The 16215-nt window shown below is 34.5% G+C and overlaps 2 protein-coding genes across 2 annotated transcripts; both read right to left on the bottom strand.

Annotated features, from left to right (window-relative positions):
- On the bottom strand, positions 1-2687 carry LOC107416940 (G-type lectin S-receptor-like serine/threonine-protein kinase At2g19130). Its single transcript, XM_016025488.4, has one exon. The coding sequence runs from the start codon at positions 2607-2609 to the stop codon at positions 156-158; it is 2454 nt and encodes an 817-aa protein (XP_015880974.3). The 5' UTR covers positions 2610-2687; the 3' UTR covers positions 1-155.
- Positions 2688-3721: 1034 nt separating this feature from the next.
- LOC107416956 (G-type lectin S-receptor-like serine/threonine-protein kinase At2g19130) lies at positions 3722-6453 on the bottom strand. Its single transcript, XM_016025506.4, has one exon. The coding sequence runs from the start codon at positions 6348-6350 to the stop codon at positions 3924-3926; it is 2427 nt and encodes an 808-aa protein (XP_015880992.3). The 5' UTR covers positions 6351-6453; the 3' UTR covers positions 3722-3923.
- Between the last annotated feature and the right edge of the window lie 9762 nt (positions 6454-16215).

The raw sequence follows: 16215 nt of genomic DNA, 5'->3' as shown, positions 1-16215 counted from the left end.
AACTTAGTTTCATACACACTAATTTATTCCAACATTAACAATATATTGAACTAAGATCATATTATGGGACAGAGTAGGTTATGCATAGAGAAATATAAGAAAATATATAATTTACATATATTCTCATTTGAAATTGAAATCTTTCCAAGGCTGACTCAAGATGTAGTAGTGGCCATCCCTGTTTCCAAGCCGAGAATGCTCTGGATTGAGGATGATTCTGGAAAAAAGATATCACTGGGGTCCGAGTTGTCAAGAAGAATATCGAAAGATCTTGTAAGTGGAGGTAAGTTCACATTTATAATTCCCTCTAGGATTTGAACAATCTGGCCCATTGAAGGCCTTTGAGTTTCTTCATATTGGATGCACCAACAAGCCACTCTACAAACTCTTGTTAGCTCTTCTGGATCAGCATTTCCCTGCAACCTCTGGTCTAAAAGGCTAAAAACATCACATCCTTTAATTATTTTGCTTGCAGCCCAAATCGGGAAGAAACTTACTTCACCTTCTACATGGTTTTTTGAATTTCTCCTTCCTGATATTAATTCAAAAAGCATCATTCCAAAGCTGTATACATCAGCTTTTGCTGTTATGGCTACCCCTGAAATCCACTCTGGTGCAATATAACCTCTTGTCCCTCTCATGGTTGTCAAGACCCTGCTAAAGTCCCTTCCCACAAGTTTTGCCAGCCCAAAATCTGACACTTTTGGACAAAATTCAGCATCTAAAAGAACATTGTCAGGTTTAATGTCACAGTGGATTATGCACTCTCTGCACTCCTCATGGAGATAACATAACCCTCTTGCAGTCCCCAGAGCTATTCGATACCTTGTTTCCCAGTTCAACACCTCTGAATTCTTAGTTTCGAAAATGTGAGAATCTAAAGAGCCATTCGGCATGTAATTGTAGACCAGCAACTTTTTACTACCTTGTGAACAAAATCCATGGAGCCTAACAAGATTAACATGTTGGATTGTCCCAAGTGTACTTACCTCTGCCCGAAATTGCTTCTCTCCTTGGCTAACGCTATCAAGCTGCTTCACTGCAATGACCGTTGAATCGTTTAGTTTCCCCTTGAAAACTGAACCAAATCCTCCTCTTCCTAATTTTTCCGAGAAATTGTTTGTTGCAATTTGCAAGTATCTGTAATCAAAAGCCACCAACGAAGCCTCCGCTACTGCTTTTCCAGGCCCAAATATTTTCTTTCTTTGCCTCAATATTACTAAAATAATTAGGCCAAGCAAAACTGTTGATCCTACAGCTCCACCCACAACCTCAACAATAACTCCTCCATTGCTTTTCTTAGGACTTCGTAGTTCTAAAGCTGCTAGCCTAACATACAGAGTTTCTCCTTTTCTTTCATCTACCGAGACTTGTTTCAGATTCAACAGTTCTCCTATCCAAATTGAACATCTATCGCTGTCGAAAGCATATGCTGTGCAAGAGCAGTTATTCAAGCAGGTTGATTCACATTCTGCTTCACTCCCTGCAGTTACATATTGTCGAGCTTCAGGCAATGACATGCTAGACATTTCTACGAATTTGTCCCTCTCACCGTTACCAGTACCATTGACGTTGTCGCAGTTCAATTTCGATTTCCTCTGGCAGCCATTGGAATAATCTTCCAAATCCCAATAGCTCTTCGACTTTGGCACAAACCCCATCAAACAGTTACAGAAAGGCAGAGATTTTTCGTTGCAGATTCCATACGCCCCACAAAAATATGGAACTTCACATTGTTGTCTCGGTTGGGACCAAAACGCATCCCATCGTTTTGTTGGCGACAAATTCAGCAGCTTAATCTGTCCCGAAACATCCATGACAGCTCGAGGGTACTTAGTAGAGCTACCCTTGACATAATAGATGAAATAGCTTTCATTGATATTGGAAATATATGTACATTCGAAGATGGGACTGTCGGTCATCTCGGGGACCAGATCGAAAATCTGTCCAGTCCAGGGTCCACTGGTCCAGTAATCCTTAGACCTATTCCATAGTATTGTGTACGCGCGGTTAGATGTGTCGAGCTCAAGAGAGTATAGTCCTGGGGATGGATCTTCTGCATTCTTCCATGAAATTAGACGTTGACTTGTTTTGGTTATGTTGTTGTATCCGAATTTACAACCAGGTAACCAAGTGTTTGTTGGATGTTCAAAACTCTGCCATAGAATTCTAGGCGAATTAGATCCATCTTTTAAGACAAAGTTCCCATCATCTTGAAGAACAGCGTTTACAGAGACAGAGGTAGTGGAATTCTCAATATTTGTTGACCAAATTGGGATTTTGGACTCATCGAACAGTACTAAATTAACATCTGAGATTCTTAACACTGAAGAAAATCTGTCGGAGATTGGTCTCTCTCTGTTTGCCACCCAAACTGTGGTCGGCTCTGAAATTTCTTTGTACCAAATGCCAATGTAATAGGAGTTTGAAGAATTACCTGGTTTGAAGAATCCCAATACAAATACCCCACCAGCGGACTCGATGGTTTGGTCACCGGATATGGATTGGTTTGCAGAGATGGAATCAGCTCCAAGGCATGTATGGGTGTTCAGAAATAGGTACGCGAAAAGAACAAGTACCATGTGTCTTGGAATGTTTTTCTTATCCATGGCCACAACAAAATTCTGCAGAAAAAATTAATACTTCAACGCACCAGAACTACTCTTATCAGACTTTCCAAAAATAAATAAAAAATAATCTAGTCAACAAATGTTACTTGTCCAGGTTATCAAAAATATCATTTTTTAATACTTTCTCCTCTTAGTGGCATATCATTCCAATAATATATATATATATATATATATAATGGTTTTCTTTTTTTCCAAGTAATTGTAATTTTGTGCAACTTCTTTTCTGGCTATTGCTTTCAAATAATGATTTAAAAACTAGACAATTATTAGTTAATGAGGCTCTAATTCAACAAAATCCGCATTATATATGTTTTTTTTATTTTATTTTTATTTTATTTTATTTTTTTTTAAATGAGTATCAGCATTTTGGTCATCTTAATTTAGAAAGAAAAAGAAAAAGAAAATATATATATATATATATAGTCGCTTTCAATGAGGTCGGAACCCTTGGCATCCAGGCGTCCAGTAGATCAGTATCCAGCATCGCTGAAAAGTCAAACTTGGACATGCATTGTAGAGAAGCATTTTTTCTCAAACACCTTTCTGTCTTTAAATTCCAAGGGCAGCGCGTTACTAAAACAGAACAAATATGATTTATCAAAAATATATATATATATATATATGAGAAAAAAAATTTAAAACATAATTAAAAAATAAAAAATAAAAATACTACAAGTTTATAATGTTTTTGTTAGAAAAAAAATAAAATAAAATAAATTCAGCGTTCATCTGTACAACAATTCCTAAAATTTATCTTCTCCGCAGGCTTTCCCTCGCAAGTCAAATAAATTTCAAACAGAACCTTACCAACATAAGCCTACATCGTTACGCATATAAATTTAAAAATATAGATTAGCAAATTTTCAAATACTAATTTACCAAGCCACATCAATATAGAGTTCCATCTCTCCCCTGTTATTACATTTTTAAGAATACTCTATAATATTAATAATAATAATAATAATAATAATAATAATAATACAGAAATATATCCCACCAATTAGAAGCCACATAGCAACAACAATAATTGTATTTACAAATAAGGCATAATAGATGCTTCAAAGCTGTTACACATCTCAAGTTGTTCATAGTTTTCCACATAATTCAATTGTACTATCAAATACTGTATGCAAGGCCGAGAATAATTACACAAGCATTATCTACCAAACCATCACTCACACACAAAACGAAAGAAAAAAAACGCAAAGGAGATGATCAAGACAATGAGCTCAACATAGAGGATGCGCTCTTGGCCTGATAAGAGGAAGCAGTTGATGTGTTGCTCTGTATTTGTCAACTCTGGCTTGAGGACGACTCTCCGAAAAAAACTAGAGTCTCTTGGTTGTCTACGAAAACTCGTAGAGATCTCGGAAATGGTGGCACTTTCACATCTATGATCCCCTCGAGGATTTGAACAATCTGACCCATTGATGGCCTGCGAGTTTCATCATCTTGAATGCACCAACAAGCCACTCTACAAACTCTAGTAAGCTCCTCCAAATCAGCATTTCCCTCCAAACTGGGATCTAAAAGGCTCTGAACATCACCACCATCGATTGTTACGCTGGCAGCCCAACTTGGGAAGAATGCAACTTTTCCATCTGCAGATGGCTCTGAGTTTCTCCTCCCGGATACAAATTCGAAAAGCATTATTCCGAAGCTGTAAACATCAGCTTTCGGAGTTATTGCTACACCTGAAATCCATTCAGGTGCAAGATAACCTCTTGTCCCTCTCATTGTTGTCAAGACCCTGCTGAAATCCCTTCCGACAAGTTTTGCCAGTCCAAAATCCCCCACTTTGGGACAGAATTCAGCATCTAAAAGAATGTTTTCGGGTTTAATATCGCAGTGTATAATGCAGTCCCTGCACTTCTCGTGGAGATAAAACAATCCTCTCGCCATCCTCAAAGCAATTTGATATCTTGTTTTCCAGCTCAAGATGTTCGAATTCTTTTCCCCAAAAAGGTGAGAATCTAATGAGCCATTTGGCATGTAATCGTAAACCAACAGCCTTCTCGTACCTTCTGAGCAGAACCCACGAAGGCGTACCAGATTAACATGTTGGATTGTTCCAATTGTGCTGATCTCTGTCCGGAATTGCTTCTCTCCCTGGTTAACACTCTGCAGCTGCTTGACCGCTACGACTGTTGAGTCCTGCAATGTTCCCTTGAAAACTGAACCAAATCCTCCTCCTCCTAACCTCTCTGAAAAGTTATTTGTTGCATTTTGCAGATATCTGTATTCAAAGGCCACCAATGAGCCTTCCACTTCAATTCCTGTTCCCACCGTCTTGTTTTTTGGTCTCCAAATTAAAATCACAACAAGGACAAGAAACACTGCCAACCCTGCAGCTGAGCCCACAAAAACACCAATGTATATTCCTCTATTTTTCTCATCATTCCTTGAACTCCCAAACTCAGAAGCTGCCAGTCGGACATAGAGAGTTTTTCCTGTCGTTTCATCCTGTGAGAGTTCTATAAGATTTAGGAGATCGCCAATCCAAATTAAACAACCACTGCCGTTCAAAGCATAAGCTGTGCAAGAGCAGTTCTTTAGGCACATTGATTCACATCCTGCAGAACTCCCTAGTTGCACATATAGTTTAGGGTCTTTATATATAATATTACGCAATTCTACAAATCTCTGCTTCCGATCATCATTTTCATTAGTCAGAAGACTTTCATTCTCACAGTTCACATTGGTTTTCCTTCTGCACCCACCAGAATAATCTTTCAGATCCCAAAAATGCTGTGACTTTGGCTCAAACCCCATCAAACAGTTACAAAAAGGCAAAGACTTGTCATTGCAGATTCCAAATGCGCCACAAAAATTAGGAACCCCACATTGTTGAGGCGGTTGAGACCAAAACGAATTCCAACTATCCTTAGGCAGCCAACTTAGCTGTTTAATCTGTCCCGAAACATCCATTATAAATCTAGACATGGTAAAATTATCTTTGACATAGTAGACGAAATAGCTTTCATTAGCATTCGTAACATATTGGAAATTAAAGAAGAGGTTGAAACCCATCTCGGGTACCATTTCGAAAATTTTTCCATTCCAAGCTCCACTGGTCCAGTAACTCTTGGAACCATTCCACAGTATTTTATAAGAGTTGGTTCCAGATGTGTCCAGCTCAAGAGAGTAGAGGCCTGGTGCTGGATCTTCTGAGTTCTTCCATGAAATCAGACGTTGGTTTGATTTTGTCCTGTTGTTGTATCCAAGTTTACTACCAGGTAACCACGTGTGAGCTGGATGATCAAAACTTTCCCATAAGATTTTTGGTGAATGATTTTCATTCTTCAATACAAGGTTTCCATTGTCCTGAAGAACAGCATGTACGGTGCTCGAGTCGGTGGAATTCACATTTGTGGACCAAATTGTGATTTTCGACTCATCAAAGAGAACTAAATTACCATGTGAAATTCTTAACGCTGACAAAAATCTATCAGAGACTGGTTTCTCTCTGTTTGCCACCCAAACTACGGTCCTCTCAGAGATATTTTTGTACCAAATGCCGATATAGTAGTTTGAAGAATTACCTGGCTTGAAGAACCCAAGCTCAAAAACTCCACCAGCCGAGACAATGGTTTGGTCACCAGATACGGATTGGTTTGCAAACATGGTATCAGCTCCAAGTCCAACACAGAAATGGTTCTTCAGAAATAGGCACAGCAAGAAAACAACAAGCATGTATAATTGGTTGTTCTTCATTTCCATGGTCGAACAAAAAGTTAGCTACTGTTTACATACTAAAACTTTCAATCTCATTAAACGAAGAGAGAGAGAGAGAGAGAGATGAAAAGTTTCAATCGTCAATATGTTGTCCAGGTCATGTTATAAATGGTTTTACAGAGCTTTCATTTCACGTTAATGTTATTTCTTTAATTTGGTAATTAATTTAGTAAAATCTTTTATTAATAAATATTAAATATCCATGTCATTGAAATTGTTGTGGTGGTCTGCTGGAGTGTGGACCACTACTTTTCAAGTTGTCCTGTCACCATAAAAAAAGCTGTCAGTGATATCAACCACCCCGATATTAAAAATTAAGAAAAAATATATCTATCAACCACCCTGCCGAGTAACCGATTGAAGCAGTTTGTACATATATAATTAATGGAGACCGAATTCAAATTCAACTAATTAAATCTGTATTTTATGTTGTTTCTAAATGAATCAATATATATATATATATATAGTAATTTATTCTAAATGAATCAATATGGTGTTACCAAAAATAAATAAATAAATATGAGCATTTGGGTAATCTAGATTTAGATAGCACTAACTAACCGTTGTTCGAGTCTCTTTTTTTTTACGAGCATGCATTGAGAAAAATTGTTATTTTAATAATTACAACGACCAAAAGTAAATTGTAACTTACAATACAACTGATTCTTTTTTAAATGAATTAACAATATAACTGATTCTGTTTATGTTTTGGTTTTCTTTCAGTATGTGATTTTGGCACTGTTATATCCTCTCTTGATAATGTTTCCTTTTTGGTAAAATTAAAACATTTCAAGAATTAGAGATACATGATGCGCTCGGATATAAATGAACCATATATACATTGTTTTAAGGCCATTATTATATTCAATATAAGGTAGATCGATTCATTTTCAAATCTTAGCATATAATCTTTTGAAATATAAATTATATAATATTAATAGAAAGAATCACCATATGAGGTTTGACAAAAAAATACATTGTTTTAGGAAGTTTGAAAAATAATCTTCCAAAATTTGGAAAATAATCACTTGACGCCTATGAGTTAACCATGGTTAAAAAAAATATATCACTTATTAACTAAATTTAACTTGTAGAAAATCTTTTTTTTCCCAAAAAAAAAAAGAAAAAAGAAAAAAAAAGAAAAGAAAACTTGTAAACAACCTTTTTTTGATAATTGAAAACTTATAAAATATCTTTGTTTGATAATCAACTTGTGAAAGCCTATTATACCATTATGCAACAAAATAAATATTAAATTATTGCTTTGCCTTTTATTTTATATAATAATTAACATACATCAAAACGGTGTCATTTACTAGCTTTTTTCTATTTAAATTGTGTACTTTTCTTCTTACAAAGATCAATCCAATGCTAAAAGCTATTGTTTCCTATAATAATCTAAATCCTCCCACCCCAATATTCAAGAAGAAGAAAGGAGAAAAAAAAAAGAAAAAAGAAAAAACAATGTACGGTCATTATATATATATATATATATATATATATATAAATATATATCTTGCAATTTAAAATAAATAATAAAGTATATATATAAGGTAATGGTTTTTCAAACTTAAGGGGCCAGTTTTCGTGTATTTTTAAGGGTTTAGTTATATTTTTCCAAATATTTTTGGTTTACTTTTCAACTTTAAAATATATAGTAGGAAATTCATGCAAATAAATATATATATATATATATATATATATATGGTAGGAATTAAATATGATTGAAATTTGATTACTCTTTTCTTAATTTCGTGATAATCTCTTTCTTTTCTTTCCCTTTTTTATTTCCTGTAATGGTTAGATTTTGGAGTTCATTTATTGACGTTGATTGTGGGCCTTCGAGTAACATGTGATCTGCACATACCAATTAGACGGAGCATTAAATGCCTAGTATTTTGTTTAAGGATTGGGAAATATATATATATATATATATATTGATTAATTTTTCTAAATTGTGGATGTACAACATATGAATTTAAACACGTTTCTTGATCATATCCATAAATAATTTACAGGTGCATCGCAAAAATAATTTCAGAATTTTTTTTTGATGAAAAATAATTTCAGAATTATGTCAACTGAATAACATATACACTTTATATTCTTAATGAGTTGCTATATTTTTATTTTGAATTCATCAAAATCTAATTGGCCAAAAAGTTAAACTTCATAATTCCAACAATACAAGTCTAGTTTACAAATTTCAGTAAAAGCCATGAAATATAAGGAAGCTATTGCAATAAGAGCCATTACATGATTTCATTAAATTTAATTTTGGAGTTTATGGAAAAAATTGGGAAAAAAGAAGAAGAAGCAGAAAGATGTTCCTGCTATTGGAGTGTGGCTGCTAGGGACCATTGGAGAAATGCTTTAAAAATATGGCCCAATAAATTTCAAAAATCCAATGTTGAAGTTGCTGAATGTTTTGCTTTAAATGGATTGTTGATGTTTCAATCTCTCAAGGATGGCATGAGGTGGTTTTTGAAGGTGACGTTTAACAATAACACCTGATTAATGCAATCTTATCTGGTAAATTCTCATCCCCATTGCATGATATATACAAAAAGCTTTCTAATTTTAGTTGTTATAATTATTAATGTAGGGTCGGTTCCAAAGAAATGTAATTCAATTGCTCAATTTTCGTACACGTGGGCTGATTTTTGTATTCTTTTTCTCTCTTCTTCTACAACAACTTTTGTTTAGTTGTTTTAGAAGTTTTTATTTTTGTTTTTTTTTGAAACATTTTGTTTTGGAGATAATAATAATAATAAAAATAAAATAGATGAATTAGATATTTAGGGTGACCAAGGCTAATTGAGAAGGGACCAAAAACCAAACCATACTTTTATATAGAGTCACGTGGCCAGGTATTGGTCAACGATGTATGTAATTTGAATACAAGGCACACATGACTACATGAGACTTTAAACGGTCTGGTCTGATTAGCAGCGATTCACACATTAGCGGTCCACACATTGGTTTGTTTGTAGAGACCTCACAATGGAATTCTAAAGAAATTAGTATGAAGATCTTTGGGCTCTTTAGGAGGGAAAAAAGTGGAAACAATCATATTTTATAATATTAAAATGAAATTTTCTTTGAACTCAACAATAAAATTGGAAAAAAAAAAAAAAAAAAGGAAGGGAATTCAACCTTTAAACCTGTAAATTCCGTTCGTTTTGCCTCAAATGATCCTATGCTACTAAATCTGTATGGTGTAGGATTTCGACCTAACTTGACATTATTAAAAGACATCTTTTTTATTTAAAAAAAATAAATAAATCAATTTTAATTTAATCTAAACCTAACAGAAGAAAAAAAAAAAAAAAAAGACTTTAGAAAAGATTTGCATGCAAAATCTCCGTAAAGATGGCTCATTGTAGGCGGTGGGATGGTTTTTTACTGGCGATATAATCGTTTTTTGCCGAATACAGGATAGTTAATTTTGAGGCAACGGTTGGAATTTAAAGCCAATTTTATATTCTTAAAAATTATTATTATTATTATTATTATTATGTATAAATTTGAATGTTTAGAGAATTTTTTTCATTGTTTTCATGAAAATCGCTCCCAATCATGTGTGTGAAAAAATTTCTAGCGAGGTTAAATTTTCTTATAATATACATCAACAATGCAATAGAAAGAATTAATGAAGTAATTAACTTAAATGTTAAGCAAAATTATTGTTTTAAAAGCTAACAAATAGTTGATCTACAACTTAATTAAATAGTTGATCTACAACTTAATTAAGTTGTGAATGTCCTTACTTGAAAATTATTATATTACCCAATAAAATTATAGCATCTAACATAAATTGGATCGCCAAAACTGTTATAAATAAGTTCTTTTAAAATACTAAATTGATAATAATTATTAATAATAATTTAAGATTCTGGATTTAAGTACCAGGATGAGAATCTAGTTTACCACTTGATTTCATTACTATTGTAAATACTGATTTTATGTAGCCTACAATACAGATCAACTCTTAGCATGGTTGAAATCCCATAGTTGAAATGTTGATCCAAAAATATTAAAATAATAATAATAATAATAAAGTTATGTACGCAGTGGTCGGTTGACTGAGTCCTCACAATGATCGCTATTTAATCGCCACTAATGATGCATTCGAGGAACGCTGAGTATTGCTGACAAGCCTTTAACATTCAATGCGGCACCAGATTGTAGAAGGAATAGCCCATAGTTATGATGCTGTACTGTGGCTTCGGCTATAAAGATCATCAGCCACAAAATACTAGTTGCATAAAAATGAGAAATAAATTATAAACAAATAAAATAAAATTTCCAAATAATACCACTTAATTATAAATGAGATATAAAGCTCTAGTACACACAAATAATATAAGTTTTGCAAAAATACTAAAATTTTACTTTTTACTAAACAGGATAGTTTACAAACAGAAACTACTTTAATGCGTTCGGGACAGATAGATAATTAACAACAATAATGCTATGGGGATAGCTATAAAAAAAATTCATAATGTTACATTATTAATTTAAATATTTAATTATATTTATTTGCTTCAAAACGTTTTGAAAGAATTCCATCACGTCAGAATCGAAATAAGCTATCGAAAAGGAGGAAAAAGTTATGAAACCCCCTGCAGAAAACCGATGAAATAATACTTGTAACATTTTTGCATTGGCATTAGGTGAGCTATAGATACTTGGAGCTTAACTCATGCGCTCACTGCCCGTTAAATCTTCGGCTATCTTAGGCTATACAAAGATTCTGTAAAGAAAATAATTTCATCCCCTTTTAAAATAAAATAAACTTGGAAAAAAATTTGGAAGTGGCAGCAAGTTCACGTTTACAAGTCCCTCAAGGATTTGGACAATCTGAGATTCTGACCCATTGATGGCCTATTAAGTTTCATCATCTTGCCATGGATGCAGCAACAAGCCACTCTACAAACTCTAATAAAGCTCATTTGCATCTGCATTCCCTTCCAACATTGCATTTGCCGCCCAAATTGGGAAAAAATTCACATCCACTACTGCATTGTGCTCTGAATTTATCATCCGTGATACAATTTCAAAAAGCAGCATTTCAAAGCTGTAAACATCAGCTTTTTGCTTTTACGGCTACTTCTGAAATCTCCTCTGATGCAAGAGTTAACTCTTCTCCCTCTCATGGTCATCCGCACCCTGCTGAAATCCCTTCCCACAAGTTTAGCTAGTCCAAAATCTGACACTTTTGGACAAATTGGCATCTAAAAGAATATATTCTGGCTTAATATCACAGTGGATTATGCATAATCCCTTCAAAGGATTTGAACAATCTGACCCATTGATGGGCTGTGAGTTTCATTATCTTGAATGCACCAACAAGCCTCTCTTACAAGCTCCAATGAGCTCGACTTCATCAGCATTTTCCTCCAACCTCTGGTCTAATAGGCTGAGAACATCACCCTCCTTCAGTCATGTATAACGCTTGCTGTCCAAAATTCAGATTTGGGTTCTAAACTCTAGTGCAAGATGACCTCTTGGAACAAAAACCACAAAACCAAGCTAAAAAATGAATAAATAAATAAAAATTAGAAACTGCTTTTATACTATATTTATCCTCATCTAAGAAACCAGGCTGAAAGTCTTTTTATTCCAATATTTACTGCTCCAAAATCTCTAAGCTATACCTATTCCACAAAACCAAATACAAGTTGGTTCCAATTAAGAAACTCTTATTAGTAGTATATCTTATTAGGCTAGGCGATGTAATCTTGAAAGATAATTGTGTAAAACAGGTTGCTGATCAGAGAAAACAGCAACCACAAATTAGCCCCAAGAATATTTGATAAAAATTCTTTATACATTTTGTACCATTTTTCACTATCATCTCAGATGATATTCTGAGTAGAATTGATGCTGCGTGCGGCTTATAATATGTTACGCTTTTCAAGCTATACCCAAAGCATTTATAGCTAAGAACTAAGAAGCATAACAGGTGTCACTACAGACCTTTATTCTGAGCACATTTGAAATGTGAAGCAAAACATCATTTCCCCTAGTATCAATCCCAATGATGATATTGTGGTCAGAATGGGAGGCAATGATATCAACTGATGCAGACAGAAAAGGAAAATTTAACCTAAAGAGAAAAAGTCATGAGGAAGAAACTTTCTGTATTTATTGAAAATGCTTCTATGATCAATCTTATTGATGGAAAGCTATTTATCCAAGATAAAGAAAGCAAACCCACTTATCCTTCCTTAGCCGACAAAGCACTTAACAGCTTAACAGCTTTAGACAACTGACCTTGCCAACTCAACACAAAAACAACTGTCATAACAAATAGTATAGCTCATTAGCTGTGTGAAGTTTAATCCTCAAACTTTATTTGTGATGCTGCTGTGCTGCTGTGATGTGCTACCGAGGTCTGGTGCAGAATCTGGTTTGAAGCTTCTAATGGTCAAAACGGTGCACTTCATTAATCTGAAAATAAAGAGTGGAAAAATGGTTATTTTACTCTTATTTTAACAACTAATAGAATAGCTATGTGCTCTAATGTCATTGGTGCAGTAGTTAAGTTGAACTACGTCGATTTGAGGAAGCATTCATTATAAATAGCTTTCTTCTTTACTAAAGAGCAGAAAAAGTCTGGGAAAACCAATTTCTGGAAGTTGCAGAGAGCGGGAAAATTCCTGAAAATTGAGCTTTTCTTTTGAGTGTTCTTTATTGTTGGGTTTTGTGGTTCTTGGTGAGAGTTCTGAGTGAACAAAATAAAGAACAAGAAGAAAAGAGGTGTAATTGGAAATTGGGTTCGAGAATGTGTATCTGTGTAGATTCATCATTGTAGTTTCGATCTGTACACAGTGGTTTATCAATAAAATAGTAGAAGCTTTCATTGGAGCAACGAGGACATAGGCAATCTTGGCCGAAACCTCGATAAATCTTGTTGCTGTTTGTGTTAGTTAGTTTTTCCTAGTTTTGTTCTCTGATTTTCCAACAGTGGTATCTGAGCTATTGGGTATTTCCAATTCTCAGTAACTTGGGTATTCTTCCTTTTAATTCTTGGTGAATTGGGTATTTTCAATTCTTGGTGAATTGGGCACTTTTCGGTTCTTGGTGAGTTCTTGATTAAAAATCTTGGAAGAAAGATTTGGTTCTGGCTAATTCCAAGGATGTCTATGAAATTGGAGATTGAGGTCTTCAATGGCAAAGGAGACTTCTTGCTCTGGCGCAAGAAGATGAGGGCTGTCTAGGTCCAGATGAAGGTGGCAAAGGCGATCGATGGGTCACATGCAGCAGATGTCATCGAAGAAAAAGAGCATGAGATTGATGAAATTGCAATGAGCACAATAATCTTTCATCTCTCTGACAATGTGTTGAGGCAGGTTGACGATGTGAGTACTATTTCATAGATATGGCAGAAGCTTGAACAGCTTTACTTGGTCAGATCTTTACCTGACATAATTCTTTTACTTGATCAATTTTTTGGTTTCAAAATGGATAGCATTAAGGACTTAGATGCTAACCTTGATTCTTTTAATCACTTAATACTGAGTTTTGCAAACTGTAATATTGTTTTTGATGATGAATATCATGCTATGGTATTGTTAAACTCCTTACCTGAAACTTATAGAGAAGTGAAGAATGCCATCTCAAACTCGATATAGGGAAAAGGGCATTAGCTTATACAATCACTTCCTTGATGATAGGGATAATGCTTAACTTCGTAATTACATAGACTTTATTTAATTAATATATATTATTATTGATATAGATAAGTAAGGAGTTCCAACCAATCTTTCCACTTCGTACTATGGAGGGTACAGGCCAGCTGGTTCCTACACTGGTAGTCTCTAGCATAGATGGGCCGGATTCGATGAGTCTGCAGTAGCAGAGAAAAAGACCTACCTCTTATTATTGAATATGGTAGAGACTCTTTGTCCTTAGAAACTGTAGTAAGTGCCCTCAAGTCTCGAGACTTGGAATTGAAATCTGAGTATAAAGGGGAAGGTCTTATAGTAAGGGTAGAAATACCACACTAACCTGGGGTCAAGGTGACCATAAGAGCAAATCTAGGGAGAATCCTAGATCTAAGTCTAGGACAAGAGTTAGGAGGTGTTATTATTGTAAAAGATAGGGACATTTCATTAAAAATTGTTTTAAGAAAAAGAAAGATGAAAAGGATAAAGGCTAAGAAGTAGGTGACTTAGCAGTAGCTTATACAGGTTTGGAACCTTCAGAAGTCTTGGTTATGTCTTCCAGTCAAGACCAATCTGAATGGGTGTTAGATTCTAGTTGTTCTTTTCATGTGTGCCCTGATTTAAGTTGTTTCTATTCATATACTAAGTGTGATGGAAATCAAGTTCTCCTTGGAAACAACCGGTCATGTCAAGTAGTTGGTATTGGAAATGTACAACTACAGATGTTAGATGGTACTGTTAAGACCCTTACTTCTGTACGACATGTTCCTAATTTGAAGAGAAATTTAATTTCTCTTGGCATGTTAGATGAATCTGGTCTATCCTGTAAATATGAAAATATACTATGAAAGTGACTAAAGGCTCTCTTGTAGTTATGAAGGGTGTAAAGAAAAATGGCCTATATGTCTTACTTGGTAAGACAGTGACTAATGTGAGTAATGCATCTGTTAGTTCTTCTATAGACAAAACTGCTTTGTGGCATAAAAGGTTCACATTTGTGAGAAAGGCCTGTATTATTTGGACAAACAAAATATGTTTGGTAAGGACTTAATCAGCAATTTAGAATCTTGTGAAACTTGCATTTTTGGCAAACAACATAGACTTAGTTTTAACTTGGGTTCGAGCAGAGCTAAATCTATGTTGGAATATATTTATGTTGATTTGTGGGGTCCTGCAAAGGTTCAAACATAGGATGGAAATAGGTATTTTTTATCCATAATTGATGACTTTTCTAGAAAAGTCTGGGTTTACTTCTTGAAGACTAAAATGAAGTGTTTACCAAGTTTAAGGAATGGAAATTGCTTGTTGAAAATCAAACTAATAAATCTGTAAAAACCTTGAGAACCAATGATGGCCTAGAATTTTGTAATAGAGATTTGATAATTTTTGTAAGTCCCATGGTATTATGAGACATAGAACTGTAAAGTACACACCACAACAAAATGATGTGGCTGAAAGGATGAATAGAACTTTGCTTGATAAGGTGAGATGTATGCTGATTTCATCTGGTTTGCCTAAATTGTTTTGGGGTAAGGCTGTTATGATAGCTATACATTTAGTAAATTTATCACCATCTACTATTTTAAATTTTAAAACTCTTGAACATGTGAGGCTTAGTAAGAAACCTGAATACAGCAAGCTTAGAATTGTTGGTTGTGCTGCATATGTACATCAATCTGAGGGAAAACTTGAACCTAGGAGTATAAAATGTGTTTTCTTAAGTTATCCTTCAGGTGTTAAGGGCTATAGACTTTGGGATAGAGGAAGTCAGGGTTATAAAGTCATTATAAGTAGAAATGTGATATTTGATGAAACTTCTATGACTTGTAAAGTTATTAACAGTGCAAGAAATGAAATGAGTAACAAGCTGGAAACAAGGAGTCTTAACTTACTTCCTGAGGTGGAGAGTCATGAGGATGAAAATCTAAGTGATAAGTCATATGATGAAGCTGTCCTTGAACCTGCAAGTGTTGATGAACCAGAAAAGCATACACCTGCTCAATCAGATGAAGATTTAGAAGATGAACAAGCAAGGTAACAATCCTTAAGTCCAGGACACAGAAACATAGCGTTACCAGGATATTTGTTAACTCGAGATAGAGCAAAAAGGCAAATGAAGCCTAATAGGAAATACAGCTATGTAGATTTCATGGCTTTTGCCTTGGTGGCATTTCAAG

Source organism: Ziziphus jujuba, chromosome 4 (assembly GCF_031755915.1).
Source record: "Ziziphus jujuba cultivar Dongzao chromosome 4, ASM3175591v1".
NCBI classification, from domain to species: domain Eukaryota; kingdom Viridiplantae; phylum Streptophyta; class Magnoliopsida; order Rosales; family Rhamnaceae; genus Ziziphus; species Ziziphus jujuba.
This window is presented reverse-complemented; position numbering and strand designations above follow the sequence as displayed.